At 41.3% G+C, this 20,986-nt stretch overlaps 1 protein-coding gene across 1 annotated transcript; it reads left to right on the top strand.

The window, feature by feature from the left end:
* The first annotated feature begins 261 nt into the window (after positions 1-261).
* Positions 262-20,744, top strand: LOC122656552. Its single transcript, XM_043851129.1, has 3 exons — positions 262-265; positions 10,266-10,275; positions 19,746-20,744. The coding sequence occupies exon 3, from the start codon at positions 19,746-19,748 to the stop codon at positions 20,685-20,687; it is 942 nt and encodes a 313-aa protein (XP_043707064.1). The 5' UTR covers positions 262-265; positions 10,266-10,275; the 3' UTR covers positions 20,688-20,744.
* The last annotated feature ends 242 nt before the right edge of the window (positions 20,745-20,986 follow it).

Raw genomic sequence — 20,986 nt, forward strand, 5'->3', positions numbered from 1 at the left:
AAGAATCTAGATTACACGACTTATAAGCTGTAGCGCGACAGGGTTTGTAGTGCATCATCCGACGTCTGCAGTGTTCGGGCACATGACCCAATATACAAGCGGGGTGTTGGATTACGTGTCCAAGCACTGTGGACCGTTGGATGTGCACTACACTCTCTGTCGCACTACAGAGGAACCCAACGTCCCATAGCCCCATCCCACCTAATTAAGTAACCAACCCGTAATTAATGATACTATTAACATCTTATAATCAAATCTTTCTCTAGTTTTTTTTTTTTTTGTGTGTGTGTGTGATAGATCTATCTCTAGTTCTCTACTTGAACAACTTTATTCTTGTGATACAGATATCGACAAGAAAACAGAATTCAATTTTAAATTTGGAATATCTTATAATTATTTCTATTGACAAGGAACACATAATACAAAATTTTACTAACCACCACTTGGATACCACTCAATTTAATTTCATTAATATGGAAAACATGTCTCAACAGGGAAACCCTCACCCTCCAAATAAATTTAAACAGTTGGGTAGGTGTATACTTTGTCCGGTAGGTACGTATTTTGTTCCATATTCTTAATTCTTGATTCTAATCTCTGTAAAGTGCATCTCAATATAATCTAAAGTGAAATGATTGGAAACCCAAAAAAAAAATAATAATAATAAAGCCATCAACCAAAAGCCTTTTCATGCATGATTTCCTTGTTTCTTGGCCATATGAAATGAGGATTTTGAGGAGTGGAGGAGATAAATTCTTTGACAATCTGACCATTCAGTAAAGTAAATTTTTTTTTCTTTGTGGGGGGTGGGTGGGTGGGTGAAGGATAAAAGGATCTGGAAAGGATTTCACTAGTGGCATATAGTGAAACTTGCATCCATTTAAAAGAAAAATAAAAAGGAGAAGGTTCCTCATGTTGCCAATATGCGAAGGAATTTGTACACTGAGGATGTGGCAATATTTTTCACAAAATAAAAATAAGGTGATTCTTTATATTTAATACACCATTGTGATTATAGAAAGCGAATGACTTTGTTGTATGATCCTCTCTTAGAGTCTTTATACACATACAAATGTGGCGTGACAATCCTAATTGTTGGATAGAAAAGGATATTGTTGAATTGATCATCTATCAAAATTTCAGTACCAAATGCATATCCTCTAGGTATATAAAGAAGAGAAATTACCAATAGCATAATAAGTAACATGTTGAATAATTTTTTTAAATTGTAAAACTCCGTGGCCAAAGATATCTAAGTCTCCCTATTAAATAGTTAATATCTAGGCTCCTATTACGGTTAGATATTAACGGATAGTAGGAGAGTGTCTTATCCTATAATGTGTTAATCCCTAACAAATAGGAATTCCCTAATTAATAGGGAATTTAGCATCCAAAGTGCAACAAACATGAACGTTTGGGATACTTGGTCAATAGGGCCAGCCAATGAAATATTAGAAAAAATATCTTACATTGGATACCCTCGATCAAACTTTTTGATTGGAGCAATTGTGCGAATATCCATGGTATTAGATACTCTAAATCCATCGTCGTCAAATAGCTTTGAGGCATCATTGTCCACCCCAAATCCTACAAAGACAATGTTGGCAAGAAAATAAGCAAGATCAGAATAACGCGAATGATGACCCTTCATCGTCTGCTCGGTAAGCTTCAGAGGCAAATCTTAAACCTCGACCCCACAAGAATCATTTGCGTTTATTATATTTTTTGCACGTACCGGTGCAGAATATCGATAAATCAGACAATGGAAGAAAACACAGAGCACAACAATGTAGGACCAAGCACTTGCCAATCCCCCAAAAGAAGCCTTGTGAGAGAAGGTACAACTTTAATTCTTTATTACACACCAGGCAGCGCGCATCACTCCTTTCAAGCTTGGATCTGGGCAGGGCATTTTGGGTACATTACACCCCCAACAATTCCCCAAATGCACGCCCAGTAACAGAGCACCCATAGCACCGGGGAGACTCAAACTCGCGATCACCTGCTCTGATATCAATTGTAGGACCAAACGCTTGCCAATCCCCCAAAAGACACCTTGTGAGGGAAGGTGCAACTTTAATTCCTTATTGCATACTAGTCAGCGCGCATCGCTCCGCCTGAGCCAAAATCTGGGCAAGGCATTTTGGATACATTACACCCCCAACAAACAACGCTCACTGATTAGTCTGTGCTCCAGTGCAAATCAAATCCAACATAAAGCCCTCCATTTCTACCATAAAGATTACAGATCAATTTGATCCACTTAGCCACTGCAGCTTCATTCTAGGTAATTACGGCTTGAATCAACGAGCCAGAGAAAAAAAACCTATAGAACTGGGTTCTTGGAGGTAAATCACTATACAGTTCCTCCATATTTATACAACAGAAGCAGAGATCAAAATGAATATGAAGGTAAATGATATAGTTTCAGAAAGAAAAGAACAAGAGAAAATGGAGAAACAACACCTAAGAAGGTCCTAAGCATTAAGGGTGATGGTGAGTATGGAGCTAGATGAACGAGGACCAGTTATAATATGTTTAGTCAATTATACTATTTAAAGGCCAATTATAGCCTAATTAACCTGATTACCTTGAATCTAATTATGGACCGGTAAGTAATCAATCGAATAGAGACGTGTTCATGCTTGGCCTACAAGGCCTGATTACTTAAATGGGCGAAAATAATACAATCATACGGGATGTTAATTTCTTAAGGATTGAATAGACAAAAGCAAAATTGACTGAGCCCAACCGATTGACACCACAACCAGTTACCTCATCAGCTTCCTTCCAAGAGAGACCATCAGAAAGCCATCCAAAGCGAAAAATCATATTTGTACCTCAATTAGCTCATCAGCTTCTCAGTTCGTTATCTTCCAGTTCTGTTTGTCTTCCGCTTCGATAGCCAAGAACTTCTGGGCTAAATTCTGCAGAAAATAGTTGAGATCAACAAATAAAGGAATATCCATAGTCCTGGATACACTGTATCCCAGATCAACACGAAGCCTGATAGTAATATTTTGTAGTCCAACACCAACGAATAGTACATTGGGGTTCTCAAGAAATTCTGCGAGTGTACAAATGGAAAAATGCTGAGGGCCAATTGGGTGCTGAGGGCCTTCGTCTTCAACTTGGAGAGAATCAATTAATTCCTTAGAGCCTTTGTCTTCTACGCGTGATTCTGAATCTGTTTTACCGCTCGAGTCTGTTTCTTTGTTCCCATCGAAAATTTTCTCCTCATTTACAGCTTTTCTTGCAGGAGATTGTTGATTTCTCGTCATCTTGGCGTAATCTTTTACATCAACTTGGAGAGAACCAATTAATTCCTCCGAGTCTTTGTTTTTCACGCATGATTCTGAATCTGTTTTACTTTCCATGCCTGTTTCTTTCTCCTCAACCAAATTTAGTTGTTGTATTACCGGAGAAAATCTATATATATCAGACAATGAGAATTCACACAAAGTACCATTACGCTCACAGTGCCAATCGAGCTCAAATGAACATCCAATCCGACACAAATGTCGCTCTTTCAATACAGAGAACTTACTAGTTGAATCCAGTTTTTTTTTTTTTTAAAACAATACACAAAATCTATTTTTTTATTTAAAAAACACGGTTATGGCAGCCTTGGTTGCTCGGGAATTTTTTTTTTTTTTTTCGTTAAAGTTTAACACTTTAGAGTAATGACAGTATGACATGAACTTCATAAATCCAAGCATAAAGGATCATATGGATGTTCTAAAGCCCAACCGAAACAGGAAGATCAGCCAAAAAAATATACCATTCAACTAAACAGCGATTGAAGAATGTAAAATGCAGAAACTGGCTCTGATACTAACTGTAGGATTAAATCCCTTCTATACACATCTGTAAACAAAATCATGCCATTATGCATTCATGAATCATAAAAATAAAGGATAAGAGATAAGTACCGTTCACCAACGGTCCAGCAGAGTTGGATGAAGCCATTGTTGCCATTTCTTGAGTTCCTTTTCTTAAGACTTTAATAGAACTAGGTTTCTCTCCTTTGCCTTAGTCGTATGCTCACTCGTTAATGGGAATGAGTGTGCGTTGAGGTAGAGAATGACCTAAGTCTCCCTATTAAATAGTTAATATCTAGCCTCCTATTATTGCTAGATATTAATGGATAGTAGGAGAGTGCCTTATCTTATAATGTGTTAATCCCTAACAAATAGGAATCCCCTAATTAATAGAGAACTTAGCATCTAAAGTGCAACTAGCATGAACGTTTGGGATACTTGGTCAATTGGGTCAGCCAATGAGATATTTAAAAAAATATCTTACATTGGATACCCTCGATCAGACTTTTTGATTGGAGCAATTGTGCGAATATCCATGGTATTAGATATCCTGAATCCATCGTTGTTAAATAGCTTTGAAGCATCATCGTCCACCCCAAATCTTACAAAGACAATATCAGGATTGACAAGAAAATAAGCAAGATCGGAATAATGCAAATGATAACCCTTCATCGTTTGCTCGGTAAGCTTCAGAGACAAATCTTGAACCTCGACCCCAAAAGAACCATTTACGTTTGTTATATTTTTTGCACGTACCGGTGCAGAATGTCGATAAATTAGACAATGGGAGAAACCACAGAGTACAACAATGTAGGACCAAGCATTTGTCAATCCCCCAAAAGAAGCCTTGTGAGGGAAGGTGCAACTTTAATTCCTTATTGCTCACCAGCTAGTGCGCATCACTCCGCCCGAGCCAGGATTTGGGCAGGGCATTTTGGGTACATTAGACCCCCAGCAATCCCCCCAAAATACACGCCCAGTAACAGAGCACCCATAGCACCGGGGAGACTCAAACTCGCGACCACCTACTCTGATACCAATTGTAGGACCAAGTGCTTGTCAATCCCAAAAAAAATGCCTTGTGAAGAAAGATGCAACTTTAATTTCTTATTGCACACCAGCCAGCGCGCATCGCTCTGCCCGAGCCAAGATCTGGGCAGGGCATTTTGGGTACATTACACCCCCAACAAACAACGCTCACTGATTGGTCTGTGCTCCAGTGCAAATCAAATCCAACATAAAACCCTCCATTTCTACCATAAAGATTACAGATCAATTTGATCCACTTAGCCACTGCAGCTTCATTCTCGGTAATTACGGATTGAATCGACGAACCAAAGGAAAAAAACCTATAGAACTGGTGTCACACCCCTATCCCGACAAGGGATAGAATACAATATCAGGGTATGATTGGGGTGACACGCGTCATCCCACCTCACCGCCAGGATCTCGATGCAGTGGCCAACTCACAGTCATAAACCAATATTACAATACAATAATATTAGAGTGCGAAAGACAAAGGAATATTACATTCCGAGATAGGTCAGAGTTTGCGGAAGCGTAAAAGAAATAACTATAAGATGTTCATTGGCTAATGATAATAAGTAACATAGTTACAAAATTCCTATGACCATCAAGTAGCTACCAAAAAGGTAAAACATAAAAGTTTGTACAAAACACAATGCTCAAAAATAATAAAACGGGAACGATCCCAAGTAACAGTATAGCCCGTAGGCACAATCATCATGGGCAACCATCGCCATGATCCTTAGTCACTGTCTCTAGCTCCACAGTAATCATCTGCATCCAAATCTAAAAAGAATGTGTACACGGGGGTTAGCTCCACCGAGCTAGTGAGAGAGAAAAGGGGATGCACAATCACACAATCACAAATAGTCCATGGTGCATGCTATTATTAATTCATTTACCACCTAACACACAATGCTAAGTCAATGGGTATATGCTACTGCAATAACTCGGGAAGACATTGTGGATCCTTCCATTCTCACCACAATGCAACCTCAAGTATTACTATGGAGCCCGCGCCGGTCGTAGTCATCACCACCCAGAGGCAGACCCCGATAACCATTACTACCCCTGGCCTGGCCTCTCTAACTCTCCACAGGCAGCAGGTGCTCTGGCTACCCAACACCTAAACCCCTGTTGGTAAGGGTCGTAGCATAGGGAACTGAGCCTAACCACAGATATACTACATGAATCCTATCGTGTTGAGAGGTACATCCGGGTGTGTCAACGTCCCATTCCATCTAACACCCGGGTACCAGCACAACACGGCGCATACAGGCAAGAATGAGATGCAATATACAATTCCACGTAATACGGGGGTTCCGGTGCCAGTACTTCCCGGCACCGTAACCCAACACAATCCATATCATCCAAATCATCATCATCGAATAAGAATAAATGCAAATATGCAATCATGCTTTAATGATAAGGTCACAATATAATTCATAAATGCATGAATAAGCAATAGTAAACAAGCTCAAACAGTCACCCAAACCCACTCACAATTACTTCAAATGGAATTTGTATAAGCGCAACGATTCTCGCTCAAAATCACTCCATTGCACATATGTTGGCGCCTATGGAAGTGAATAAGAGTGTGAGAGAGTGTAGGGGAGGCCTCATAGAGAAACCCCATAGTTTACATAAGTTATAAGCCTTAAAAACTGCATCGGAGGCAACGTCGGACTCAGGCTTGCCTCCGACCTTGCCTCCGACCTTCCTGCGAGCTCGGGACACATCGGAGGCAAACATCGGACTCACGCGGTCTTGCCTCCGATGCAACCCAAATGTGATTTCAAGGTCTTTAAACGCCCAGGGTTGTCCCATTTGGTTCTCTAAGCCTCAAGGGACAAGGGAGGGGTGTCTTGGAGTCTATTTGGGTCTTAGAAACACCCAACATTCAAAGATTTAAGGGGGTTTAAAGGATCAAAAGCTCAAAAATCCAGATTTGGGGTTTTCTTTGGTGGTTGAAGCTTTAGAATCAAATAGATTCAGCAAGAGGTCAAAATAGAGGTCTTTATAGGATTGTAATGAAAATAGGAAAGCATCCTACAAGGGGAAACTACACATGACTCGAGCTAACCCCTTGGGTTTCAAAAAGAAAAACCCCATCTTGGGGCTGCTACCAAAGAACCACCCAAGCTCAAACGAGCAAGGGGGAAAGAGAGAAAAAGGGGGGGAAAGGGGCACTTGGCTTACCTGGTCTGAGATACACAAGATGTGCCCTCTTTAAAACTCCAAACCCAGCAGTCGTTTCCTTCTTCTTCTTCCCTTCCTTCTCCTCAATCTCCTCCTTGCCGCCTCCTCTCTTCATAACTCCCTTCTCAAGCACGGTTAGGTTAGGTTAGGTAGAAATGAGCCAAGACTAATGAATAGTCCTACCCATCTCTCTCTTATAGAAAACCACTATTAATGGCCTGTTTGGATAAAGCCTCATAGTGTACCCTAGGGTCTATTTGGGTAGGGTCAAACATGGCAGGGCGCCAATAGTACCTTAGCCACAGGGTCTCACCCACAAGGGTCCTTATTAGCAGCATTGGATGCAGGGTCGGAGGCAGCCAATAACCTTGCCTCCGATGCGAGTAGGAAGGTGGTTCCCACCATAAGAGGTCAGGGCCTTTGGACCACACTTCGAGGGCTTTGAGAGGGCAGTAAGCACACAATAAAATTTGGTCAACTACTTACCCCTGACACGTCAAGGGGCAACCTCCATGGTCCCGACTAGTTTCCACAGGCAACCTCGTACTATGGTCAATATGGCTGGGTTTGACCACCAGTGAGAACAACTCACCGGCATACGTGGCAGTGATAACTACACGTCACGGGGAAGAATTAATAATTAATTATACTCCTGGGGTGCGGGTATAACATTCTCCCCACCTTACAAGAAATTTCGTCCCCGAAATTTGAGGCAGCTAGCGTCTCAAGTGATAAGGGTTGTTGGATAACAACATCCCAAGTCACCCACATCTTAAACTAAGTCAAAGGTCGGGTCAAGATGAGGCAGTGCCTACATGTCACAGCAAGTCAGGTTCCACAATTCTCTTTTCCTTACAGGGTCACATTACCACCGGGGTGTGGTTCACAATAACCCTAGGAAAACAGGGTTCCAACTACTAAGTTAAGTCTCAAGGAACAAAGGTTCCCTAGATCTTCCAGATCGGGTGATACCACTCTAGCCTTCTGTACTCTGGTCATTCTTGGGTTACAGGATTTAACCTGTCCATGACCCAACATAGGGTTTACATTCTGAAGGCTTTCACATCTGGTTGTCTCATTACCTAACCCAACTTTAGAATGATTTAGAATATTGATGGAATCTCCTATTGTTCACTCCCAGTACGGAGGGAACGCATTTGGTGATCCATTACCCCATTCATATCTGTCGTTGGAGAAGGTCTTGTTACATCCTTCAGTTTCAACTTTCACAACCTTTAAACCTACTACACAGTTATCCCACAAGGAAGAGTCCACATCAGTCCTCTTTCGAGAACCAATAACCGTTTAATAGTTTTGGTCCAAGTCAACTCTTCAAGCAGGTCTCAATAAATTAACCTACTCGGTCATTAAATTCATTATTCATTACCCTAAGGTTTGGTCAACCAAGGTCAGGGCTCCAACTAGTTTCACAGCAAGGTCGAGGTAAGTCATACTTATAGTACCAGAGAATCACTCTAGTCACACAAGTCCAAGGTTCTAAGGGATAACTATATATATATATCACACCAATATGTAGGCATAGATTCAATAATTACATTCAAATTCCTATGGACATATCTGTCATCTAGGTCAATCCATCAGAACAAGAAGTTCTCAGGTACGGTTCGCTAAGTCCCTTTTTTTTAGAAAATCAAATCACGGTGTAGGACTTTCTCTATGAGTCTAAACAAGGTTTGGATGGACCAAGTAAAGTTCAAATAGAGTCGTCACTAGCTTGAGGTGTTATGAATGACTTCCAAATATACGTGACCTTCATGGCTCAATCACATAGACCAGCCCAAACCAGCCTATTACTTTCCTTTCTTAGTACCTACCCATAAGGTTTGGGTCCTTAAATTCACAGGGTCTAAGGTCTTCATCCTCAAAGGTAACTTTTCTCCTTTCATGTAAGAGAGGAGTCACAGCGATTACCAATGCCTGCTAGTTCTTATTAGCGGGCCCAGTCGGGTACAAGTCATTTCAATTTTTTAGGTATTAACTAGACTCATGTGGTCCCCATAAATGGGTCACACAACAGGGGTGTCAGATCTAGGGTATAGGCACAAGATCATCACATATAGGTGTGGTCAAAAGGTCTCCAAAATAGGCTCAAAATCTTAAAAGAAATCGGGTGGACTCACAAGCGACGTCAGCATTCCGGGTGCGTTCGTGACTCCTCCGTGAAAATAGGTAGAGCGGATTAACGGGCGGATGTGGAATGCAAATCCGTTCGTTCGTCCGATCTCGGAAGTCTCAAAGGCCGAGAGAGTTGAAGTCAAACGGATCTACGGATGGACGCATGAGTGTGGATCCGTTCGTTGATCCGCACAGTTTTAAAATGATAATTTCAAGTTTTGTGCGGAGCAGATTCACGACAAGTGGATCCGTTCGTTCGTTTGTTCGTAGAATTTTAACAAAACAGAGCCACGAGTTTTAAAACTCATTTTTGGCTCCAAAGAAAAGGACATAACCGCAGGGAGAAAAATCTCTACAGGGACTTCCGTTCAAGCTCCCCCTTAGGTGGTTTTCTTGTAATCCTAAGCCTCAAGGTTCAACTCTCAGTTGTTCAAGATATGGCTTTCTTCCCATTTCTACTTCCTCTTTTCATGGATTTGGGATGAATCATCTCAAGTTGTGATCATGTCTTGATTTTGCTTGTAATCCCATAGCCATGTACACCAAGTCCATGCCAAAATCGATTGGCCGGAACTAGGGTTTTTAGGTGTAAATCAAGCCCTATTTGATCGATGACACTAAGTTATTGGATCCTTGTTTGATTATTGCATCTTTTATAAATTTTCAAGTCTTTGCAAACATTTTAGAGATTGTTGCTATGTTTGTCATGTCTAGTTGAATTTTACTAGGATTATGTTCAGGTTTTGGTTGTGGTAAAGTCCTCAATTCACAATATTTTGGGAAAACTCTCCAAGTTCAAATCTAATTTTTTTTTTTTTTTACATGCCATAAAATCTCATAGAAAATTATCATATTGTCTTATCTTCAAACATATTTTCTTGTATACATGATTGTTGATAAAATCCTTAGAATATTTCATTTTATCTTTTGCCATATTTGATTCGGTCTTACTAGATAGGGCTTAGCTTACATTCTCTGAGTTGTCACAAATCATATTTACTTGTTTTCCAAGATTCAAACTTCCAACCACAAAATCTGAAAAAATTTCTTTAAAGTTCAAGGCATGCTCCATGATCGAACAAGTCTACTTCTTGTTTGAACTTACTACTTTGTATAAAATATCATGTCCTAGGCATAATATGACCATGAATCTTCATTATTTATCATGTCATTCACATAATGGCCATGCCTTCCCTTTTTCCCAACTTCTTAGATCACAATTGGATAAAATCAGAATTTTCTAGCCTAAGAATCCTGCTGTAATTCAATTTGCTTTGAAAGGAAAATCAAGGGCTAGGTTTTGAACTTCACAACCTTACATTGATCATCTACTTAGGCCTTAACATTCAAGGTATTACTTTGCTATCTACTTGGCTTTTGGCTGCAGGTTAAAACAATCAATGGCTCCAAGAACACGGCGTGCATACGTGGAACAAGTTGCACCAACTGTCCTAGATCCACTATGGTTTCAAAAGATGGAGGACCAAGAGCTTTACCAAGACTACTTCCGCTTCAAAAATCTAGTGGAAGGGGTGGAATGTAGTGTTGGATGATCTCAAAGCATACAAGATGGAATAGAGATTCGAGGCATTGGGGTGGACCGACATTCTCAACCTCCCTGAACCATATTACCCAAAACTCATCGGATATTTCTATGCAAATCTGAACACCGGGAACCCGGGCACACAAAACTATCGGGTTGTTTCATATGTAAGGGGGGTTCCTATAGCCTTCACTGTAGCATAGTTGGCCGGCATTATCAATGTCTCCATTGGGGAAAAGAAGACCTACTATTCACCTGGAAGGAATCCCTACTCCTTCATCAGGCGAGAGGTAGTGACATTCTGTCGGCCATCAGGCAGCTAAACCTACGAGTGGTGGATGGCTTCGATGAGGTCATGAAGCAACTCTTCGACCAGACTCGGCGCCTAGAGGGTATCGCGAGAGGGGTAGATGACATCAACACCTTTCTTGGTCGCGGTGGTGGCGGTGGTGCAAATGACTAGCCCAGCTTTTTCTCAACAAATTGAAGTTATCCCGGATCAGTTCTTCTAGTTCTTGTCTTAGGATGAACAACTGGGAACTTTTAGAAATGGTAGACTTGTATATTTAATCTGAGATAACCAGAATCAAAAGTTTCGAATTGGAACAAATGGGGTCTTGCATTCTGAGTTGGGAAAGGCACAGTTATGCCCAAACAGAGAATCTGAAACAATTATAGTGTTTAGATTGGTATATTTTGATTGAGCAGGATGGAGTCATATGTTTTTGTTGGAATGGATGAAATCATGAATGTTGAAATGGGAAGGATATGATTGCCTCCCAAGAAGATTTGGAACAATTAGATATTTGTAATTAATCTTATATGTATCTCGATGTATTTGCTTAATTCTCTCTTGTTTAAATCACTGCTGATAATTGTGCTTAGTTATGATTGATTCATTAGTGTTTATGAATTATAGCATATAATTTCCCATCTATGACCTACTTAAGACTCAACCAAGCAATTACATTGTTGTAGCTTAACAGCCTATGGTTCAAGTCCTAAGTTCCATGTTACCTATTATCTTCTAAGTCCTTGTTTCACCACAATCAGTCTTCTCCTATGTCTGCACACAATCATTTATGTTCTTGAAGATTTTTAGTTTAGAACCTAATTGTAGAGAGTAAATCAAAAGTCCGCAAGACTGTGGTCGGTGTAGAGCATCATTGCTCTGATACCATGTTGTCACACCCCTATCCCGACAAGGGATAGAATACAATATCGAGGGTATGATTGGGGTGACACGCGTCATCCCACCTCACCGCCAGGATCTCGATGCGATGGCCAACTCACGAGTCATAAACCAATATTACAATACAATAATATTAGAGTGCGAAAGACAAAGGAATATTACATTCCGAGATAGGTCAGAGTTTGCGGAAGCGTAAAAGAAATAACTATAAGATGTTCATTGGCTAATGATAATAAGTAACATAGTTACAAAATTCCTATGACCATCAAGTAGCTACCAAAAAGGTAAAACATAAAAGTTTGTACAAAACACAATGCTCAAAAATAATAAAACGGGAACGATCCCAAGAAACAGTATAGCCCGTAGGCACAATCATCATGGGCAACCATCGCCATGATCCTTAGTCACTGTCTCTAGCTCCACAGTAATCATCTGCATCCAAATCTAAAAAGAATGTGTACACGGGGGTTAGCTCCACCGAGCTAGTGAGAGAGAAAAGGGGATGCACAATCACACAATCACAAATAGTCCATGGTGCATGCTATTATTAATTCATTTACCACCTAACACACAATGCTAAGTCAATGGGTATATGCTACTGCAATAACTCGGGAAGACATTGTGGATCCTTCCATTCTCACCACAATGCAACCTCAAGTATTACTATGGAGCCCGCGCCGGTCGTAGTCATCACCACCCGGAGGGACCCGATAACCATTACTACCCCTGGCCTGGCCTCTCTAACTCTCCACAGCAGCAGTGCTCGCTACCCAACACCTAAACCCCCTGTTGGTAAGGGTCGTAGCATAGGAACCGAGCCTAACCACAGATATACTACATGAATCCTATCGTGTTGAGAGGTACATCCGGGTGTGTCAACGTCCCATTCCATCTAACACCCGGTACCAAGACAACACGGCGCATACGAGCAAGAATGAGATGCAATATACAATTCCACGTATACGGGGTTCGGTGCCGTACTTCCGCAAGACCGTAACCCAACACAATCCATATCATCCAAATCATCATCATCGAATAAGAATAAATGCAAATATGCAATCATGCTTTAATGATAAGGTCACAATATAATTCATAAATGCATGAATAAGCAATAGTAAACAAGCTCAAACAGTCACCCAAACCCACTCACAATTACTTCAAATGGAATTTGTATAAGCGCAACGATTCCTGCTCAAAATCACTCCATTGCACATATGTTGGCGCCTATGGAAGTGAATAAGAGTGTGAGAGAGTGTAGGGGAGGCCTCATAGAGAAACCCCATAGTTTACATAAGTTATAAGCCTTAAAAACTGCATCGGAGGCAACGTCGGACTCAGCAGGCTTGCCTCCGACCTTGCCTCCGACCTTCCCTGCAGGCTCAGGACACATCGGAGGCAAACATCGGACTCACGCAGTCTTGCCTCCGATGCAACCCAAATGTGATTTCAAGGTCTTTAAACGCCCAGGGTTGTCCCATTTGGTTCTCTAAGCCTCAAGGGACAAGGGAGGGGTGTCTTGGAGTCTATTTGGGTCTTAGAAACACCCAACATTCAAAGATTTAAGGGGGTTTAAAGGATCAAAAGCTCAAAAATCCAGATTTGGGGTTTTCTTTGGTGGTTGAAGCTTTAGAATCAAATAGATTCAGCAAGAGGTCAAAATAGAGGTCTTTATAGGATTGTAATGAAAATAGGAAAGCATCCTACAAGGGGAAACTACACATGACTCGAGCTAACCCCTTGGGTTTCAAAAAGAAAAACCCCATCTTGGGGCTGCTACCAAAGAACCACCCAAGCTCAAACGAGCAAGGGGGAAAGAGAGAAAAAGGGGGGGAAAGGGGCACTTGGCTTACCTGGTCTGAGATACACAAGATGTGCCCTCTTTAAAACTCCAAACCCAGCAGTCGTTTCCTTCTTCTTCTTCCCTTCCTTCTCCTCAATCTCCTCCTTGCCGCCTCCTCTCTTCATAACTCCCTTCTCAAGCACGGTTAGGTTAGGTTAGGTAGAAATGAGCCAAGACTAATGAATAGTCCTACCCATCTCTCTCTTATAGAAAACCACTATTAATGGCCTGTTTGGATAAAGCCTCATAGTGTACCCTAGGGTCTATTTGGGTAGGGTCAAACATGGCAGGGCGCCAATAGTACCTTAGCCACAGGGTCTCACCCACAAGGGTCCTTATTAGCAGCATTGGATGCAGGGTCGGAGGCAGCCAATAACCTTACCTCCGATGCGAGTAGGAAGGTGGTTCCCACCATAAGAGGTCAGGGCCTTTGGACCACACTTCGAGGGCTTTGAGAGGGCAGTAAGCACACAATAAAATTTGGTCAACTACTTACCCCTGACACGTCAAGGGGCAACCTCCATGGTCCCGACTAGTTTCCACAGGCAACCTCGTACTATGGTCAATATGGCTGGGTTTGACCACCAGTGAGAACAACTCACCGGCATACGTGGCAGTGATAACTACACGTCACGGGGAAGAATTAATAATTAATTATACTCCTGGGGTGCGGGTATAACAACTGGATTCTTGGAGGTAAATCACTATACAGTTCCTCCATATTTATGCAACAGAAGCAGAGATCAAAATGAATATGAAGGTAAATGATATACTTTCAGAAAAAAAAAAGAACTAAAGAAAATGGAGAAACAGTACCTGAGAAGGTCCTAAGAATTAGTGGGGATGGTGAGTATGGAGCTAGATGAACGAGGACCAGTTATAATCTGTTTAGTCAATTATACCATTTAAAGGCCAATTATATCCTAATTAACTTGATTACCTTGAATCTAATTATGGACCGGTAAGTAATTAATCGAATAGAGACGTGTTCATGCTTGACCTACAAGGCCCAATTACTTAAATGGACGAAAATAATACAATCATATGGGATGTTAATTTACTAAGGATTGAATAGACAAAAGCAAAATTGACTGGGCCCAATCGATTGACACTACAACCAGTTACCCCACCAGCTTTCTTCCAAGAGCGGCCATCAGAAAGCCATCCAAAGCGAAAAATCATATTTGCTCCTCAGTTAGCTCATCAGCTTCCCAGTTCGTTATCCTCCAGTTCGATTTGTCTTCCGCTTCGATAACCAAGAACTTCTGGGCCAAATTTTTCAGAGAATAGTTGAGATCAATAAATAAAAGAATATCCATAGTCCTGGATACATTGTATCCCAAATCAACATGAAGCTTGGTAGTAACATTTTGTAGTCCAACACCAACGAATAGTACGTTGGGGTTCTCAAAAAATTCTGCGAGTATACGAATGGAAAAATACTGAGGGCTAATTGGGTCCTGAGGGCCTTCCTCTTCAACTTGGAGAGAATCAATTAATTCCTCAGAGCCTTTGTCTTCCACGCGTGATTCTGAATCTGTTTTACCGCTCAAGTCTGGTTCTTTGTTCCCACCAAAAATCTTCTCCTCATTTACAACTTTTCTTGTAGGAGATTGTTGATTCTTCGTCATCTTGGCGTAATCTTTTACATCAACTTGGAGAGGCCCAATTAATTCCTTTGAGTCTTTGTTTTCCACGCATGATTCTGAATCTGTTTTACCTCCTAAGCATGTTTCTTTCTCCTCAGCCAAATCTAGTTGTTGTATTACTGGAGAAAATCTATATATCAGACAATGAGAATTCACACAAAGTACCATTACGCTCAAAGTGCCAATCGAGCTCAAATAAACATCCAATCCGACACAAATGTCGTTCTTCCAATACAGAGAACTTATTAGTTGAATCTAATTTTTTTTTTTTTAACACAATTATGGCAGCCTTGGCTGCCCGAAATTTTTTTTTTTTTTTTTTTTAAAGTTTAACACTTCATGGTAATGGCAGCATGACATGAACTTCATAAATCCAAGCATAAAGGATCATATGGATGTTCTAAAGTCCAACCGAAATAGGAAGATCAACAAAAAAATATACCATTCAACTAAACAGCGATTCAAGAATGTAAAATGCACAAACTGGCTCTGATACCAAGTGTAGGAATTAAATCCCTTCTATATACATCTGTAGACAGGATCATGCCATTATACATTCATGAATCATAAAAATAAAGGGTAAGAGATAAGTACCGTTCACCAACGGTCCATCAAAGTTAGATGAAGCCATTGATGCCATTTCTTGAGTTCCTTTTCTTAAGATTTTAATAGAGCTAGGTTTCTCTTCTTTGCCTTAGTCGTATGCTCACTCGTCAATGAGAATGAATGTGTGTAGAGGTAGAGAGGGGACCTAAGTCTCTCTATTAAATAGTTAATATCTAGCCTCCCATTACTGCTAGATATTAACAGATAATAGGAAAGTATCTTATCTTATAATGTGTTAATCCCTAACAAATAGAAATTCCTTAATTAATAGGGAACTTAGCATCCAAAGTGTAACTAACATGAACGTTTGGGATACTTGGTCAATTGGGCTAGCCAATGAGATATTAGAAAAAATATCTTACATTGGATACCCTCGATTAGACTTTTTAATTGGAGCAATTGTGCGAATATCCATGGTATTAGATATCTTGAATCCATCGTCGTTAAATAGCTTTGAAGCATCATCGTCCACCCCAAATCTTACACAGACAATATCAGGATTGGCAAGAAAATAAGCAAAATCGGAATAACGCGAATGATAACCCTTCATTGTCTGCTCGGTAAGCTTCAGAGACAAATCTTGAACCTCGACCCCGCAAGAACCATTTGCGTTTGTTACATTTTTTGCACGTACCGGTGCAGAATATCGATAAATCAGACAATGGGAGAAAACACAAAGCACAACAATGTAGGACCAAACGTTTGCCAATCCCCCAAAAAAAACCTTGTGAGGGAATGTGTAACTTTAATTCCTTATTGCACACCAGCCAGCGCGCATCACTCAGTCCGAGCCGGGATCTAAGCAGAGCATTTTGGGTACATTACACTTCCAACAATCCCCCCAAATGCATGTCCAGTAACAGAGCACCCATAGCACCGAGGAGACTCAAACTCGCGGCCACCTACTCTGATATCAATTGTAGGACCAAGCGCTTGCCAATCCCTCAAAAGACGCCTTGTGAGGGAATGTGCAACTTTAATTCCTTATTGCATACCAGTCGGTGCGCATCGCTCCGCCCGAGTCGGGATCTGGGTAGGACATTTTGGGTACATTACACCCCCAATAAACAACGCTCACTGATTGGTTTGTGCTCCAGTGCAAATCAAATCCAACATGAAGCCCTCCATTTCTACCATAAAGACTGCAGATCAATTTGATCCACTTAGCCACTGCAGCTTCATTTTCGATAATTATGGCTTGAATTAACGAGCCAGAAGAAAAAAAACCTATAGAACTGGGTTCTTGAAGGTAAATCACTATACAGTTCCTCCATATTTATACAACAGAAACAGATATCAAAATGAATATGAAGGTAAATGATATAGTTTCACAAAGAAAAGAACAAGAGAAAATGAAAAAACAGCACGAGAGAAAGTCCTAAGAATTAGGGGGGATGGTGAGTATGGAGCTAGATGAACGAGGACTAGGGCAGAGCTAGGACGAGGAGCGAGGAATGGTATGGAGTACACTCCTCAATCTTGATTTATAAGCTCGAAGTACCCTGTTCTGTTGTAATCCATTCTGTTTTTGAACTTGGAGGGTTAGGGGTTCTTGATTTATAACTGCGAATTGCCGCCATTGTATTTAAGGCCTCATTTAGTATGTTGTTATTTCAATGTCAGGAGATAATTTCAAGTTGAAGAAGTGTTTCTTTTGAAGTTTAAATTGATTTCATTTTACTCTTCAATGAGTAAAATGGGTATATTATAAATTTTAAATGTAACGAATAATTTGTTATAAAATATGAAAATACTGTGTATATTTTTTATTATACAATTCTTGATCGAACCTTTATCCCCTGAGGTTCGCTGATCGGTACGATTGTGCGGTTCCTCTCATGGGGGGGCTGCAATGACCATTCCACCCTTGACCGAACACACTACCGGGGTGGGGTCCACTCCCCTTTTATTAGAGCCACTAGGGAACCGTACTGAGCAGGGAAACCGCAGGTGATAAAAATTCTCCTTGACCCAGCCCAGCCATGCATCTCTCTTTCCCCATTCTCATAACCAAGGCCAATCAAGGTCAGCTTGACCCGACCTTGACTCAAGGCCAGGGTCGGGTTTTTCAGGCCCTGAGTCAGGATCAAGCCAAGCCTGGGACCAGTTAAGGGGACTTAAGATTGGGCTAGGGTTTAAAAAGCTCGGCCCAACCTAACCTTGTTGTAACCCTCGCATCACCTCCATGCCCCCCCCCCACACGATCGTCGCCACAAGTACCACCATCACCACTCCCTTCCCCACCCGACCCTCGCCACCAACACCTTCTTCCAAAGAAATATAGAAAGTCTATACTTGAAAATTGAACTACTAAATAGATTTCTTATTCTTGAAATATTTCAGATTGATCCAACCAAAACAATTTCAATTTGTAATTATACCAAATTTGGCCTTGGTTGGACTAAGCCTGACTAATTGAACATTTTCGTACCTGAACCTGAGCCGAGTCCCTAAAAAAGGACATCGATGTAAATTCTCCTTTCACTAAAAATGTCCCTTATAGGGGTGTCAATGGGCCGGGCCAGGTTGGGCTTGCCCTAAACCCTAATGCAACCCTAGGAGCCTTAACCTAAACCCAAGCCCAACCCGACCCTGGCAGGGTTTTCCCAAGCCTGGCCCGGTCCTGACTGATCCTGAATATCTTGACCCATTGAGTTATGGTATTAACAAAGCCCAATCACAGCCCAAGCTATAAAAAAGTGAAATTTTTGGTAAAGAGGGTGTTTCAAGACTCGAACCAAAGACCACTTGGTGACAATAAAAAAAAAATTAACCATTGCACTTAGGCACATTCCCAATATTATTATAAGTGTAAAATATCCTCTAAATAGATGTACGGATGGGATCTAATCCCTTATTAGAGGCACTAAGAAACTGGGCCGAGCAAGAAACTGGAGAAGATAACTTTCCTATATTATACTGTGAAATTGGAAAGGCCTCAAAATTCTCGATTTACTTCCTTATCACGTTTATTGAATAATCCCCAACTTTGAATCCACTATTGCACAGTAGAGTCCACTTCTAGATGAACTCTATAACTAAATACATCTTTTATTTTTTAATTTCAGAAATACCCCCGAAAGGTCGAAAGGTAGAAAGGTAGAGAAAGGTATCAATCTAAGTGGCAGTAGGTAAATCTGGTAATTTATCAATTGTAGAAGTCAAAATAGAGTCCTCTTGTGCCGAGCCGAGTCTGATTAAGTCATTCTCAAGGGTCCCTCATAAGTTTGTATGTATCCTTAAACCTCCTCACCCGGGCTACGACGACAATCAAGGCCATTAATTAATCCTTCTCTTTTTGACAATTTAGTAGTTTTACATCTACGGCAACCTACTCTCCGGTCTCTTTCTCTTTGTCTATCTGCCTTTTGCTATCAACTCTGACTTTGTGAATTTGTTTCAAACTCAGAATTTTATAAGAAGGTTAGTCTAAAAAAATTATTGTGAAAAATAATTCTAATCTAACGGTAAAGCACACGACTTGTGGAACCGTTGAAGTATATACTGTTCTACCGAATCACATGAATACCATCTTAACACACCGACATGAAGAACCATCACCACCAGTGAAGTTGAAAACTCCCTCCGTTTCTCTCATAATTTTATTGCTTTCTCCATTGGTTTTTTTTTCCTTCTATGTCCTTTTAAATATCTGCTTCTCTTCCTCTCTGAATCTCAATTCTCTCAATACCCTTATACCCCCATCTCTCTTTTTTCTGTGTATGTCAGTCAGATGCCGCAGGTTGATCTCGAAACGTTTGTTTGCGGCGGTGACCGGAAAATCACATGCGAAAGCTTAGTCGGTGATCATCATTCTCAGCCGGATAAACCAGATTCTCCAGAGGAGGAGGCTCCACCTGACTTTCCGGCGGAATCTTTTCAGATACTCAAAGAAGAAGAACTCGAATGGTTCAATCGGAACGCCCTTTACGAGCGTAAGGAGTCTCAAAAGGGGAACTCTAACCCCAACCCCAACCCCAACCCCATCTCTATCTCCAACCAATCGTCTCAGCGGTTCTCTTTGAATTTAACATCCAACAAGTCCATCATCGGTCTTCCCAAGCCACAGAAATCCTGTTTCCTTATCAGCAAGTCCCGGCGGACAGGTCCACCGCCGCGAGCGCCGTTCTTCCCCAAGAAACCATCACGCAGCGGAAAGTCTCTCACGGTTACAGAACCTTCATCGCCAAAAGTTTCTTGTATTGGGAGAGTGAAGTCCAAAAAGGACAAAAACCGCCGGTGTGCAAGTGGCCGACAACCGACGGAAGGGACGACAGCCAAGGCCTCCAAGTCCAAACCGGGAAAGAAAACCGGGTTTTGGGCGAACCTCATGGGAGTTCTGCCGCCCAGTTGCCGGGACGGTTCAAGCGTTGCTATTGAGGGGCCACCAAATGAGTCGCCCAAGCTGGCATCGGTGCCTCGTAGGAGTTTCACAGAAAGGGAGCGTAAGATTCCGGCGAGTTTGCCACTGGGCGAGCCGACGGGGTTGGATGGGATGAAGCGGTTCACTTCCGGTCGGAGATCAGAATCGTGGATCAGTGATTTCGATTTGGCAGAATCGGTGGTGGTTGTGGACTCTGACGTAAACAGTATATGGCGTCGTCGTGATGTGGACCCACCCAAGAAAATCGATTGCGTCCGCGACTGGGAATGTGAGGGTCCCGCTTCGGTGTGAATGAAAAACAAATTCAGTGCTGGCCACGTGGCAGTTGTTCAATCACGGCGTCATCCGGTTTTTAGGTGAACCGGTAAAACTAGTAATAGTTTGAAACAGAACCATCTCTCTCTCTCTCTCTCTCTTCACCAAATAAATTTTAGTGGTAGAGCTCTTTGTAAATATAATCCGGAAAACACGTACAGTTTGTGAGTTATTTAATTCTTTTAATGCAAATTATGCTCTTAATTCTTCTAAAAATGAGATTAGGGATATCCTAATAATATGATGCCACGTTATTAGGATCTGATAGTAAATCT

The sequence above is a fragment of the Telopea speciosissima genome, chromosome 1 (genome assembly GCF_018873765.1).
Source record: "Telopea speciosissima isolate NSW1024214 ecotype Mountain lineage chromosome 1, Tspe_v1, whole genome shotgun sequence".
NCBI classification, from domain to species: domain Eukaryota; kingdom Viridiplantae; phylum Streptophyta; class Magnoliopsida; order Proteales; family Proteaceae; genus Telopea; species Telopea speciosissima.

Bases quoted from the DNA above. Each gene is read 5' to 3' on its own strand.
- LOC122656552 (XM_043851129.1), top strand. From the start codon at position 19,746: ATGCCGCAGGTTGATCTCGAAACGTTTGTTTGCGGCGGTGACCGGAAA.